The sequence below is a fragment of the Papio anubis genome, chromosome 5, assembly GCF_008728515.1.
Source record: "Papio anubis isolate 15944 chromosome 5, Panubis1.0, whole genome shotgun sequence".
NCBI classification, from domain to species: domain Eukaryota; kingdom Metazoa; phylum Chordata; class Mammalia; order Primates; family Cercopithecidae; genus Papio; species Papio anubis.
The window spans coordinates 64,387,236-64,402,325 of NC_044980.1; the positions used below are offsets into that span (position 1 = coordinate 64,387,236).

At 39.7% G+C, this 15,090-nt stretch overlaps 1 protein-coding gene across 1 annotated transcript in view; it reads right to left on the minus strand.

The window, feature by feature from the left end:
* The window catches only part of SMN1 (survival of motor neuron 1, telomeric), a 32,174-nt gene that overhangs the window by 4,605 nt on the left and 12,479 nt on the right, over nucleotides 1–15,090 (minus strand). The window contains exons 2-7 of the mRNA XM_021939435.2: nucleotides 13,761–13,832; nucleotides 11,191–11,310; nucleotides 10,152–10,352; nucleotides 9,843–9,995; nucleotides 7,980–8,075; nucleotides 6,553–6,663 (exon numbers count right to left, since the gene is read on the minus strand). Coding sequence (XP_021795127.2) covers nucleotides 6,553–6,663; nucleotides 7,980–8,075; nucleotides 9,843–9,995; nucleotides 10,152–10,352; nucleotides 11,191–11,310; nucleotides 13,761–13,832 — 753 coding nt within the window. The remainder of the gene's footprint in view (nucleotides 1–6,552; nucleotides 6,664–7,979; nucleotides 8,076–9,842; nucleotides 9,996–10,151; nucleotides 10,353–11,190; nucleotides 11,311–13,760; nucleotides 13,833–15,090) is intronic.

The following is a 15,090-nucleotide window of genomic DNA, read 5'->3' on the forward strand; positions in this document are numbered from 1 at the left end:
TCCAATAAAGCCTTATTTGGGAAAACTCCTTTGGCCTCACAATTTCTATTGCATTGAGAGTCGAAGAACCCATGGTCAGTAACACAATGGTGTATATCATAGCTCACTGCAGCCTTAAACTCTTGGGCTCATGCAATCCTCCTGCCTCAGCCTCCCAAATAGCTAGGATAACAGACGCATGCCACCGTGCCTAGCTAATTTTTAAAGAAAATGCTTGCAGACACAGGCTGTTACCATGTTGCCCAGGCAAGTCTCCAACTCCTGGCCTCAAGCAATCACCGCACCTCGGCCTCCCAAAGCACTGGGATTACAGGCCTAAGCCACTGTGCCCAGCTGGCTTATTTTTTTAAATGATAAAAATTTCCAAGAGACAAAAATGCAGGCTCAGGAAAGTGGAATTTCCTAACACTGCTGAAGTTCATATGTTTATATTTTAATTAATTAACTTTAATGAATGCATATATGCAAAAAATATTTCTAAAAGTAAAGATCATTTCTCTAGTTAGCTAGAATTTGTGGCAAATATTCTGGAAAAGGCGCTGCCCAACAACTGCTGCTCAAACTCCAGTAAAAGAAACAGAAACATCTGGATGTTGTTGGTCAAGAGGCTCACGCTTGTAATCCCAGCACTTTGGGAGGCTGAGGTGGGTGGATCACTTGAGCTCAGGAGTTCGAGACCAGTCTGGGCAACATGGTGAAACCCCATCTCTACCAAAAAAAAACCCACAAAAATTGTACGTGCGGTGGCTCACGCCCGTAATCCCACCACTCTGGGAGGCCGAGGCAGGCAGATGACCTGAATTGGGAGTTTGAGACCAGCCTAACCAACATGGAGAAACCCGGTCTCTACTAAAAATACAAAATTAGTCAGGCAAGATGGTGCAAGCCTGTACTCCCAGCTACTCGGGGGGCTGATGCAGGAGAATCGCTTGAACCTGGGAGGCGGAGGTTGCCGTGAGCTGAGGTTGCGGTGAGCTGAGATTGCGCCATTGCACTCCAGCCTTGGCAACAAGAGCGAAATTCCATTTCAAAAAAGAAAAAAAAATTAGCCAGGTGTGGCACATGCCTGTAGTCCCAGCTACTCAGAAGGCTGAGGTGAGAGGATTGCTTGAGCCTAGAAGGCGGAGGTTGCAGTGAGCCAAAATTATACCACTGCATTCCAGCCAGGATGACAGAGTGACACTGTTTCAAAAAAAAAAAAAAGGTCAGGCGCAGTGGCTCACGCCTGTATTCCCAGCACTTTGGGAGGCCAAGGGGGGCGATCATGAGGTCAAGAGATCAAGACCATCTGGCCAACATGGTGAAACCCCGACTCTACCAAAAATACAAAAATTAGCTGGGTGTGGTAGTGCATGCCTGTAGTCCCAGCTACTTGGGAGGCTGAGGCAGGAGAATCGCTTGAACCCAGGAGGCAGAGATTGTGCCACTGCATTGCACTCCAGCCTGGCGACAAAGCAAGACTCTGTCTCAAAAAAAAAAAGTCCCAACTTTTCAGTAAAAGTCAAAAGTCTACTGAAAAACCTACTAGGTTTTAATAACAGTTCTATCAAGTACCTGAAACAGGAATGTTTAAGTACAATTTAACTCTAATTTTTCATCCTTATCAACCTTCAAATCAACTATATTCTAACACATAAGTGCATTCATATTTTTAAATTATTGCTAGAACCATCAATAATAAGATCCATAACTATCTAGAGCTATGGTAAAATAGGCATTTTCAAATTGTACTGGTGGCAATGCATATAGGAATAAGAATTCTGGAAAGCCAGTTGTCAGCGTGTATCAAAAGCTATTAAAATGTTTATACTTTTTCACCTGATAATGATACTTCTTAGTCATAAGGAAATAATCTACAAAAAGACTTTATATATAAAAATGGTTATCTCATTATCAGAGTTAAACCTTGTTAATGTTCAACATTTGGCAAAATACCAACTTATTCTGAACCAAATTTATTCTGAACCAGGCACTGTTCTAAAGGCCACAGATACAAGATACAAGGACTACAAGACAGACAAAGTCCCTGCTCTCACAGCACTTACATTCTACTAGACATAAACAGATAAAACAGGAAAGAAAAATTATATCAGGGAATGACAAATGCTACACAGAGAATCTAAGTGGGATAAAGTGACAGAGAATGAGGGGGTGTCACTTCCAGAATGAACAGGGAAGGTGAAATTTAAGATGATATCTGAATGGCAAGAAGCCAGACAAGTGTAATCTGAGGTAGGGTTTCCAGATGAAAGAATATGAGTGCCAAGGCCCTGAAGAAGCTATAAACCTGGTATATAAGAGGAAGAAAAGAGGCCAGTGTTGCTGGAGCAGAGGAAGAGAGAGCATGAAATGAGATTTAGGCAAAGAAACTGGCAAGAAATACAACATGATATACTTTGCAAACCAGGGTAAAAGGTTTGGATTTTAACCCAAGTGTGTCTGGAAGCTATTGGAGAGTCTTTTAAAGGAAGAGGTGGGATCTACTTTACATTTTTAAAATACTACTCTAGCTTCTGTATGAAAAATAAATTTAGCAGGGTGAGACATGAGATTTGGGAACTACTGCAGTAAGGTAAGAGATTATGATGATATCCTATTATCCAGAAAATATAAAGAGCTATTAACACTCAACAATAAAGACAAACCCAATTAAAAAAAAGCCAAAAGATCTGAAAAGAAGATATATAAATGATATATAAATAAATTTATGGGCCGGGCGCGGTGGCTCAAGCCTGTAATCCCAGCACTTTGGGAGGCCGAGACGGGCGGATCACGAGGTCAGGAGATCGAGACCATCCTGGCTAACACGGTGAAACCCCGTCTCTACTAAAAATACAAAAAACTAGCCGGGCGAGGTGGCGGGCGCCTGTAGTCCCAGCTACTCGGGAGGCTGAGGCAGGAGAATGGCGTAAACCCGGGAGGCGGAGCTTGCAGTGAGCGAAGATCCGGCCATTGCACTCCAGCCTGGGTGACAGAGCGAGACTCCGTCTCAAAAAAAAAAAAAAAAATAAAAAAAAAAATAAATAAATAAATAAATTTATATATATTTAATATATAAATAAATTTATATATCTCCAAAGAAGATATATAAATGACCAGCAGCATCTTATGAAAAGATGCAACATCATTCAGTCATTAGGAAATGCAAATTGAAGCCACAGTAAGGTACCATTTCTCACCCAACTAGGATGGCTATAATCGGAGACAACAATAACTGCTGAAGAGAATGTGGAGAAAGAAGAACCTTTATACACTGTTGGTGGGAATGTAAAATGGTACGGCCACTTCAGAAAACAGTTTCGAAGTTCCTCAAAGAGTTAAACACAGAGTTAGCCTAAGAGCCAACAGTTACACTCCTAGTTGTATACCCAAGAGAACTGAAAACATGCCCATACAAAATTTTGCAAACAAACATTCCTAACAGCATTATTCATAATAACCCAAAGAGGAAACAACCCAAACACCTTTCTGGATAAAATGTTCTATGTCCGTATGATGAAATATTATTCAGCAACAAAAGATACGAAGTACTGATATATGGCTTCAATATGGATGAACCTTGAGAAACTTACGCTAAGAATCCAGGTATAAATGGCCACATATTGTAGAATTCCATTTATATAAAATGTCCAGAATAGGCAAATCCACAGAAAGTAAATCAGTGGTTCTCAGGAGCTGGGACGACAGGATATTAGGGAGTGAATTCTAATGGGTATGGGGTTTCTTTTTGGGTAATGAAAATGTTCTGGGCTGGGGTGGGGAAGTGGCCTTGCTGAGCCCGGGAGTTTGAGGCTATAGTGAGATATGATCATGCCACTGCATTCCAGTCTGTGTGACAGAGCAAGAGCCCATCTAAAAAAAAAAAAAAAAAAAATTAGCCAGGTGTGGTGGCGGGTGCCTATAGTCCCACCTACTCAGGAGGCTTAGGCAGGAGAATGGGGTGAACCTGGTGGGGGGAGCTTGCAGTGAGCCAAGATCGCGCCACTGCACTCCAGCCTGGGTGACAGAACGAGACTCTGTCTCAAAAAACAAAACAAAACAAAACACCAAAAAACAAAAACAGCACAAACAAATGTTCATAGCAACATTATTCATTATAGCCCCAAAATAAAAACAACCTAAATGTCCATGAACTGATGAATGGATAAAATGTGATATAACCAAACAATGGAATATTCTGCAATAAGAAGGAATGCAGTACTGATGCATGCTACAGCATGGATGAATCTTGAAAATAGTAAGCTAACTGAAAGAAGCCAGACACAAAAGACCACATATCGTATACTTCCATTTATATATAATATCGAAAATAGACAAATTCATAGAGACAGAAAGCGTACTGACTGCCTAGGGGTGGGGAAAATGAAGGTAACAGTTTCTTTTTGGGGTGATGAAAATGTTCTACAATCGTAGTGATGGTTGCATAACTGTGAAAACCAAAACCACTGACTTGTATATTTTCTTTTTTATTTTATTTTATTTTTTGAGACGGAGTCTCGCTCTGTCACCCAGGGTGGAGTGCAGTGGTGCAATCTCGGCTCACTGCAAGCTCCACCTCCTGGGTTCACACCATTCTCCTGCCTCAGCCTACCGAGTGGCTGGGACAAAAGGCGCCCGCCACCATGCCTGGCTAATTTTTTTTGGCTATTTAGTAGAGATGATATTTTCACCGTATTAGCCAGGATGGTCTTGATCTCCTGACCTCGTGATCTGCCTGCCTTGGCCCCCCAAAGTGCTGGGATTACAGGCGTGAGCCACTGCGCCTGGCCAACTTGCGTATTTTCAAAGGTAAACTGCACACCATGTGAATTATATCTCAAGAAAGCTATTTAGAACATAAATTATACCAGTACTTTATATTTACATTATACATTTTTTCTTCAACTATTTCATAATTTAAAAAACATAAAAGCTTACAGTATTACAGTCATAACTGATCTCAAAACAAATTACAAGCTGTTTATTTGTTACTTTTTGGTCATTAAAATGAGGAATTCATGATACATACAAATATACCAAGGTTATACAACAACAGCTGACGAGTGACTTTTTTTTCCCCCCCCCAAATTCTCACTCTGTTGGCCAGGCTAGAATGCAGCGGTGTGATCTCGGCTCACTGCAACCTCTGTCTCCCAGGTTCAAGTGATTCTCCTGCCTCAGCCTCCCAAGTAGCTGGGATTATAGCTGCCCGCCACCACATTGAGCTAATTTTGTGTATTTAGTAGAGACAGGGTATCACCATGTTGTCCAGGCTGGTCTTGAACTCCTAACCTCAAGTGATCCACCTGCCTCGACCTCCCAAAGTACTAGGATTATAGGTGTGAGCCACTGTGCCAGGTCTTTTTCTTTTTTTGAGATAGAGTCTTACTCTGTCACCAAAGGTAGAGTGCAGTGGCACAATCTGAACTCACTGCAACCTCCGCCTCCCTGGTTCAAGCAATTTTCCTGCCACAGCCTCCCAAGTAGCTGGGATTACAGGCATGTGCCACCACGCCCAGCTAAATTTTTTTTGGTATTTTTAGTAGAAACAGGGTTTCATCATGCTGGCAGGCTGGTCTTGAACTCCTGATCTCAAGTGATCTGCCCGCCTCCGCCTCATAAAGTGTTGGGATCATAGGCATGAGCCACTATGCCCAGCCTTAACTTTTAAATAAGAATATTAAAGGGGGCACACACAGATGATACATTTAAAAACGTACACCTTTAAGTCAGTTGTTTCTTCTATATTAATTTACTAAAAATTCAAGTGTCTATAATATCACATCATAATTTTAGCAGGGCACATGAGCTTCCTTCTAAAAATAATTTTAAATGTTTTGACTAAAATACAATAGAACATGTCTGTAGGAGACTAATGTATAAAGTGACAAGTTTGAAGCCATACTCCCCAAAGTTCAATGTGGTACATATTACCCCAGATCTTTGTGCATAAGAAGAATTTCATCTTTCTTGGGAGGCTGAGGCGGGTGGATCACGAGGTCAGGAGATCAAGACCATCCTGGCTAACATGGTGAAACCCTGTCTCTACTAAAAAATACAAAAAATTAGCCGGGTGTAGTGGCAGGCACCTATAGTCCCAGCTACTTGGGAGGCTGAGGCAGGAGACTGGCATGAACCTGGGAGGCAGAGCTTGCAGTGAGCCAAGATTGCACCACTGCACTCCAGCCTGGGCGACAGAGCAAGACTCTGTCTCAAAAAAAAAAAAAGAATTTAATTTTTCTTTTATGAAAAATTATCCCATCTTTTCCATTCCCGTACAATCAATTTCAAATCAAAGCAGATATTAAAACATTATTTACAAAAAGTATAACTTCAATTCAAAAATGTATAATCAAAATAATCTAACAGCAGCATGAAAGCTTTTAAAAATTAACTACAATTATACTTAGGGACAATGCAAGAGTAATTTAAGCTTCAGACAGATAGTTGTACTTTATTATTTTTTTTTTTAGTAATATAAAGAGAGAAGCAAGTAGTATTTTGTAAATTTACAAAACAAAGTCACATAACTACAAAAAAATTGTCAGGAAAAGATTCTGAGTGATTACTTACCATGTAATAGCCAGTGTGATAGCCACTCATGTACCATGAAATTAACATACTTCCCAAAGCATCAGCATCATCAAGAGAATCTGGACATATGGGAGGTGGTGGGGGAATTATCTGGAGACAGAAAAAGATGTTATTTATATCCAGTAAACAAAAAAGTAAAGTCTGGAGATTTATATTATACAGTGAATGCTAGATATTAATTGTATGTTTGCTTAGATCATCTCCTACTTAAATTTCTTTTTTTCCCCTAAACAAAGACGAGGTCTTGCTATGCTGCCCCGACTGGTCTCAAACTCCTGAGCTCAAGTGATCCTCCTGCCTTGGCCTTCTAAAGTGCTGGGATTACAGGCATGAGCCACTGTACCTGGCCTTAAATTTCTTAATATAGCTAGCATTTGGAGAAAGCCAACTAATAACAACAAAATACCAACAAAATTAAATTTAACAAGGATCAAAAGACAGTGACATAAAAATTTAAACATTTTGATTTAGACTATATATCTGTTCCACTATGAAGCTATGAGTAAAAAAAAGTCAAGCATACTTTCATGCTTTTCCTTAATACACACACACACAGACACACACACACGCGCGTGCACACACACAGCTCACATATCATTTCAAGGGCCATTTTAAGCAAACATCTTGGGTAGAACATCTGTCCTAACCCCATCCCAATACACAGTATGCCAAAAAGTATCTTTGTATCTATTGTTAATAACTAAAAATCTAACATTAGAAATCCAGTTTACAGCTGGGTGCGGTAGATCACGCCTGTAATCCCAGCACTTTGGGAGGCCAAGGTGGGTGGATCACCTAAGGTTAGGAGTTCAAGACCAGTCTGGCCAACATGGTGAAACCCCATTTCTACTAATAATACAAAAATTAGCCGGGCATGGTGGCAGGCGCCTGTAATCCCAGCTACTCGGGAGGTTGAGGCAGGAGAACTGCTTGAACCCAGGAGGCGGAGGTTGCAGTGAGCCGAGATCACACCACTGCACTCCAGCCTGGGCGACAATGGCAAAACTCTGCCTCAAAAAAAAAAAAAAAAAAGAAAGAAAAAGAAATTCAGTTTACATCAGAAGCTAACATCCAACTATACCTAGAAGGGCAAACACTAATCCCTTATATATGGTATAATTAAATCCCTTCTAACAGGAACTACTTCCCTATAGACTAGATACCAACTTCTGCCAGGAAAGAAGCAGGCAACCTAGAGCTTAGAGTTGGGACTACAAGAGCACTGCATTTGGGTAACAGAAAGGCATTAAAAACAAACAAAAAAACCCCGGAGGTTTAGTTCAAATTTCTACCCATTAGAATCTGGCCCAAGGGATGGTCTACAATGACATTTTCCGATCCTCTATTCTGCTAATTATCAAATTGTATATGAAAGCAAAATCTAATCTATACTCTTTTTTACTTACTGGTGGTCCAGAAGGAAATGGAGGCATCCAGCATGATAGTAAGTGGGGTGGTGGTGGTGGCGGCGGCGGTGGTGGGCCATTGAATTTTAGACCTGGCTATAAGGAATATTTCAAATGAAAATTAACTTAACAATTTCAATATGATAGGAATAAAAAGGACTCAAAATGAAAGGATAAAAATAATTACCCAGAATATTTGTATTATACATATCAAAAAGATTAAGTGAAATTTCATGTACCAAATCCTGAAGTCAAACCGACTCATAAGTCAAATGACAACCTCTGGATTTTTCTCATTTCCTTTCTATGTAGACATTAAGGAAGTAAAACAAAATAAGAGTGGTAATTACCTAATAAATCAGAAGACAGTCTATTCAGCAAAACTATTTCAATCATAAAAGACTATATCCCGAATTTCATTAACTAAATTGTATGTTTTTATGAAAGCCTGTTTAGCTATATATGCTAACTTAGAGCACATACTGTGAAAACTAGCAAATCTCTCACCTTATAAAAATCAGCCCCCTGAGACCAATGAAGCATGATATATATATTCTAAGAGGGTACATCATTTTAGAGTCAAGAAACTATAATATAATGTAAGCCTCAATAAGAACATTATCACGGAAAATCTTAAAACTTTTGATGAGTCATGCTTGATTTTTAAAAATGAGTGCCTAGGCCGGGCGCCTGTAATCCTAGCATTTTGGAAGGCCAAGGTGGGGAGATCACTTGAGGTCACGAGTTCAAGAGCAGCCTGGCCAACATGGTGAAACCCTGTCTCTACTAAAAATACAAAATTAGCCAGGTGCAGTGGCGGGTGCCTTTAATCTCAGCTACTTAGGAGGCTAAGGCAGGAGAACAGCTTGAACCCAGGAGGTGGAAGCTGCAGTGAGCCGAGATGGCGCCACTGCACTCCAGCCTGAGCAACAGAGCAAAATTCCATCTCAAGAGAAAAAAAACAAAATTTGCCTAAATACCATCCCCTCCATGGAAGAATCACTACTTTACACAAAACAACTAGAAAGGGACAAGCCCTTAGGTTCCATGACATAATCTAACCTATAATAAAATCTTTTTAGAGTTGATTTCTGTTACTTATAACCAAAAGGACCATAAATGAAAACAATATTTACATTTGAACTCTACAAAACAATCTGAGAGCGCCTCAGGATTTTATCTGTATTAGATGTAAATAAAGTGTTCTTATTTTACATATCTTATACAGGTAACATGGGAAACAACAGCGTATCATCCAGCTAATGATAAATTATTATTACACTTTCTTTTTTTTTTGAGACGGAGTCTCGTTCTGTCGCCCAGGTTGGAGTGCAGTGGCACAATCTTGACTCAGTGCAAGCTCTGCCTCCCGGGTTAACGCCATTCTCCTGCTTCAGTCTCCCGAGTAGCTGGGACTACAGGTGTCTGCCACCATGCCTGGCTAATTTTTTTGTATTTTTACTAAAGATGGGGTTTTACCGTGTTAGCCAGGATGGTCTCCACTCCTGACCTCGTGATCCGCCCACCTTGGCCTTCCAAAGTGCTGGGATTACAGGCGTGAGCCACCGCATCTGGCCCACTATTATACTTTCTAACTTAAATAAGTGTACTAATTATCAGTCTAATACCTAATACTCCACAAAAGTAACCAGATAAATCTTTCATATAAAGCATTGTTGCATCCACTGCAGTGTCTAACTTTTTTTAAAAATTAACTATTTTGCATCACCTTATTTCCTTTTCAAAAAATTCTTGTGTATTTAAGCTACAAAAATTTCATGGGAGAGCTACAAATTAGTTAACAGAGAGGTTATATGTCCCGATATTAACTATTTTCTGGAAAACCTTTCATACAAGGTTTACCTTTCCTGGTCCAAGTCTTGGCCCTGGCATGGGGGGTGGTGGAGGGAGAAAAGAGTTCCATGGAGCAGATTTGGACTTGATATTATCTGATTTACTTCCAGGAGACCTGGAGTTCTCACTTTCATCTGTTGAAACTTGGCTTTCATTTTCATTCTTTAAAAAGAAAAAATATGCAGGTTTTTGTTATAAGGGTGTCATTAAGAAAAAATTAATGCCTCAGTGGATCAAACTGACAACTATATATACTGTTTAACAGTTTCTCATCTAGTCTCTGCTTCAAGAAATTGAATTTTTTTTTTGTATCCTTACCTCTTGAGCATTCTGTTCTATATTATTAGCTACTTCAGAGATTGGGGAAAGTAGATCGGACAGATTTTGCTCCTCTCTATTTCCATATCCAGTGTAAACCACAACACAGGTTTCTCTCTTAAAATCAACCGAAGCAATGGTAGCTGGGTAAATGCAACCGTCTTCTGACCAAATGGCAGAACATTTGTCCCCAACTTTCCACTACAAAAGAAATCAAAGATATATACATGCACACATTTCTTTTGAAGAGGGCAAACTAACATCTTGTTTTGATCAGTGTGGAGGCAAAGGATAGACGGTAGACACTTGAAAGGCAAAATAATGTAATGAGAAAGGCTTGGGGTCTAAATACATAAATCTGAATTCCAACTCTCGCTTTTATAATCATGTACAAATTTCTGAATCTCTTTGAGTCTTAGTTTCCCTATCTTATTAGATGGCTATAATATAAGCTACCTCCCATATTTGTGGTGAACAGCAGGAGGGAGAGAAAATGCATATGGTGCCCAGCACTCTGGACTGGCCTAGACCAAGTGCTCGTCAACTGTCAGCTCTCTTCCCCTTGGTAATGATGAAACTAAAGTTGGCTCAAAAGACACCAAAATATTCAGCTTTCAGGACTACTAGCAGAAATAATCCACCTAGACTTCTGGGTTCCTTGGAATTAATAGTTTTAGGGTTTTTGAAGAAAAAGGGGAAAAAAAAAATCTCTCTCTCAGCTTAAGATGTAAAACACTGCCAATTCAACTTACGGCTCTTGGGTACTCCCTCCCAAATGGCACCTTTTCCCTGCCTTCCACTCACAAATGGAACACATGTCCTGATTTTAGCATTTATCATTCCCATCTAATTCTTTATACTTTCATGACTAACATGCATGTTCCTAAATAACAGAAAATTTAATAGTTGTTTTTGAAGTTATGTAATTATATGTCAACATAAACACTGTACTAATCACTTAAGGTAAAGACATTTTACACTATTAAATAAGGACTAACGAGACATCCTTTGAAGTTAAATCTCAACATTTTAAAATAACCTGTTTTAAGGGAGCTGCAGTATTCTTCTTTTGGCTTTTATTCTTCTTAGCAGGTTTTCTTTTAGGTGTGGTTTTTGGTTTACCTGAAGTTTCACAAATGTCACCATTCTTTAGAGCATGCTATGAAAATAGGAATAAAAATGTACATGTTACAGGGTGGTGCATAGAATAAAAGTCACAACGCAACCCAGTTACCACTATAAGCTAGTCTCAAGGCTCCATCACCTCAGAAAGCATCTATTTCCTCTTTTGACCACTCCCTACACTATAAAACTGCTCTTAAAGGCATCATACATCTGATTATGAGCTCTAAAGACCCTTTTAATCAAATCTCCTTCCTCTCAACCTCTCTGTAACATTAGACCCTGTTAATTATCTTTCTTCCTGATATTCATGGCCCCTTGGATGTCATGGCAATGTAGGGCCCCAGTGGTTTCATTACTTCTGATTAAACCTTAGATTTAGGCATTCCCAATAAGAGCTGGCCATCCTTCTTTACTTGCTTAAGGCCATCTTTTTTTTTTTTTTTTAACACAGAGTCTCACTCTGTCACCAGCCTGGAGTGCAGTCGTGCTGCTCTCAGCTCACTGCAACCTCCGCCTCCGGGATTCAAGCGATTCCCCTGCCTCAGCCTCCTGAGTAGCTGGGATTACAGGTGTGTACCACCATGCCCAGCTAATTTTTGTATTTTTAGTGAAGATGGGGTTTCACCACGTTGGCCAGGCTGGTCTTGAACTCCTGACCTCGTGGTTTGCTCGCCTCGGCCTCCCAAAGTGCTCGGATTACAGGCATGAGCCACCGCACCCAGCCAAGGCCATCTATTCTTATTACTTTAGTTACAACAGTCTGCAAACACACTTATGAAGCTCTTAATCCAGCTCTGACTGTTCTCAATCTAACATTTCCAATGATCAATTTCACATCTTAATTCATACCTCAAACTCAACCTCAACTTAATTCATATTCAACCTCAACTTAATTCAAACTCAATCTCAGCTTAATTCATACTCAAACTCACTACTAAAACTATCGTTTTCCCGCGTCAGTTCTTTTCCTCCTTTACTCAGATTACTTCTCCCTGAAATATAACCAACCCACCCCACACTGAGCCCCATTTCAATCTCTATTTTATAGAACTCTCTTGGTAATTCTTTTTTAGTTGACTTCTAGTTTCAGTATATACTGGAAAGCACATTTAAAAATCTAGGCCGGGTGCAGTGGCTCATGCCTGTAATCCCAGCACTTTGGGAGGTCAAGGCGGAGGGATCTTTTAAGCTCAGGAGTTCCAGGCCAGCCTGGGCAACAGGGTGAGACTGCATCTCTACATAGAAAACAAAAGTGAGTTGGGTATGATGGCACACACCTGTGGTCCCAACTACTCAGGAAGCTGAGGTAGGAGGATTGTTTGAGCTCATGAGTTGAAGGCTACAATGAGGCATGATCACGCCACTACACCCTCTAGCCTGGGTGACACGGCAAGACCCCATCTCAAAAAAAAAAAAATCTAGAAATCAGTTACAAAGGTGACATAGAGGTCTGATCCTTAGCTCATGTTACAAGAGTAACTATGAGAAAGACATGAACTCTGTATGCTTGGTACTCTTTATACACTGTATGAGTCTATGCTCTGTTCAAGGTAGCCTGGACTACTAATGACCCTTATTTAGTGCTCAGTAAGACTAAACATCTCAGAGAGTGGAGAAGGTGCTGATGTTGGCCAACTGTATAAGTGTCTTGAGACACAGAACCATACTACACTTCCTAAAAGAACTGTATATTCCTACCCAATAGAACACTTGACTTGACACCCAACTTACAGAATTTGGGATGATTAGATTAATTTAATATATGCAAAGCACAGAGTACTGTCAGCATGCTACAAGTATTAATTGCCGTACTAATGCTATTTATCTTCATCATTATTTTATTAAATGCTTGTTAAATGTTTAAAATTATAATTCAGGTTGTCCTTTTCCTATTAATCTCAATTAGAGAACTTCTATAGTTTGATACAATGTAAAAATACTAAAAGGAATACACTTTTTGTTTGTTTTCTGAGATGAAGTCTCACTCTATCGCCCAGGCTGGAGTGCAGTGGTACGATCTTGGCTCACTGCAACCTCTGCCTCCCAGGTTCAAGCGATTCTCCTGCCTCAGTGTCCCAAGCAGCTGGGATTACAGGCATGTGCCACCACGCTTGGCTAATTTTTGTATTTTTATTAAAGATGGGGTTTCACCATGTTGGCCAGGCTGGTCTCGAACTCCTGACCTCAGGTGATCCACCTGCCTTGGCTTCTCAAAGTGCTGAGATTACAGGAGTGAGCCACTATACCCAGGTAGGAATAAATATTTTAAATTTTATTTAAATTGCCTTCATAAAAAGGATGACATATATAGGCTATCAACTTCTAAAGGAAGATATCACCTGATTTAACTATCTCATATTATCATCTAATCTTCAAAATGAAAACTGAGTAACATGTACTTTAACACTTTACTGTATGTCATCAATTCCTTTCCAAATGAATAACGAGAGAAAATAAGAAAACGACAAAGTAAGCATTTCATACCTTAAATGAAGCCACAGCTTTATCATATGCTTTTATCAATGCTGTATCATCCCAAATGTCAGAATCATCACTCTGGAAAGAGTAAGAAATAAAAACAACTCATGTTCAGATAGGTTTAATCAGAAAATGTATGTTAGCACCAACAGTCATCTTAATCTACACATAACCAAATTACACTGAAAATGAGTATTTAAAATCCTAAATAAAGCCACAGGAAACTTAACCTGCTTAGAGGTTTTGTGACTTTACTTCAAAAGCTGGACACAGGTAAATGTTCTAAGAATGAATGCCATAAAGTGAATGCCCCTACAATTTAATTCCTATCTACAGACCATGAATAGATTTGTTCAAGGCCAGCTACACTTATTTCAATTAAGATCAGATAAAACTTGACTTCATCTAGACTATGGGAAAGCTGCTCTGACCTCAGAACCTATGATCCAAAGAATATTTTTTCTTTTGAAATTATGTTTCCAGATTATAAGGATACAAAATTGTTAATAGTGACTAACCAATTTTCCTTTTATTTTTATTATTATTTTTTACTTCCATTTCCCTTTCCTGCTTTCCTGGTACCAGTTTTCTTTCTTTCTTTTCCTTTATTTTGTTTCTTTCTTCTCTCCCTCCCTCCTTTCTTTCTTCACTTCTCTCTCTCTGCCTTTTTTCTCCCCTCAAATTCCTGTGTTCAAACGACCCTCCACCTCAGCCCACTGAGTAGCTGGGAATATAGGTGCATGCCACCATGCCTGGCTAGTTTTTAAAATTTTTTGTAGAGATGGGGTCTTGCCATCTTAGCCAAGCTGGTCTTGAACTCCTAGGCTCAAGTCATTCTCCAGCCTCGCTCGGCTTCCCAAGTGTGGGAATTACAGGCATGAGCCACCGCACCTAGAAATATTTTTGTCCAGACCTGGTGGCTCATGCCTGTAATCCCAGCTAATAGGGAGGCTGAGGCAGGAGAATTACATGAGCCCAGTTGTTGGAGGTTGCTGTAAGCAACGATTTTCCCATTGCCCTCTAGCCTGGGTGACAGATCAAGACCCTGTCTAACAACAACGACGACAAAATAATAAAAATAAATAATTTTTTAGCACTACTAGCACTGTGCAAGTCACTGAGAGATATATAGAAACATGTTACTGTTCAGTTATGATCTAACTAGGGATTTAAGACGATCACACAAGACAAAACAAAAAACAATATAAAACAAATCTGAACAAACATCAAAATGTGAAATATAAACAGTATTTTAATTAAAAAGGAAAGAAACTAATGTATACTGAAAGATCATATGCAGGAATCCGACCTAAGAAATAAAAACCACTCACGCCTG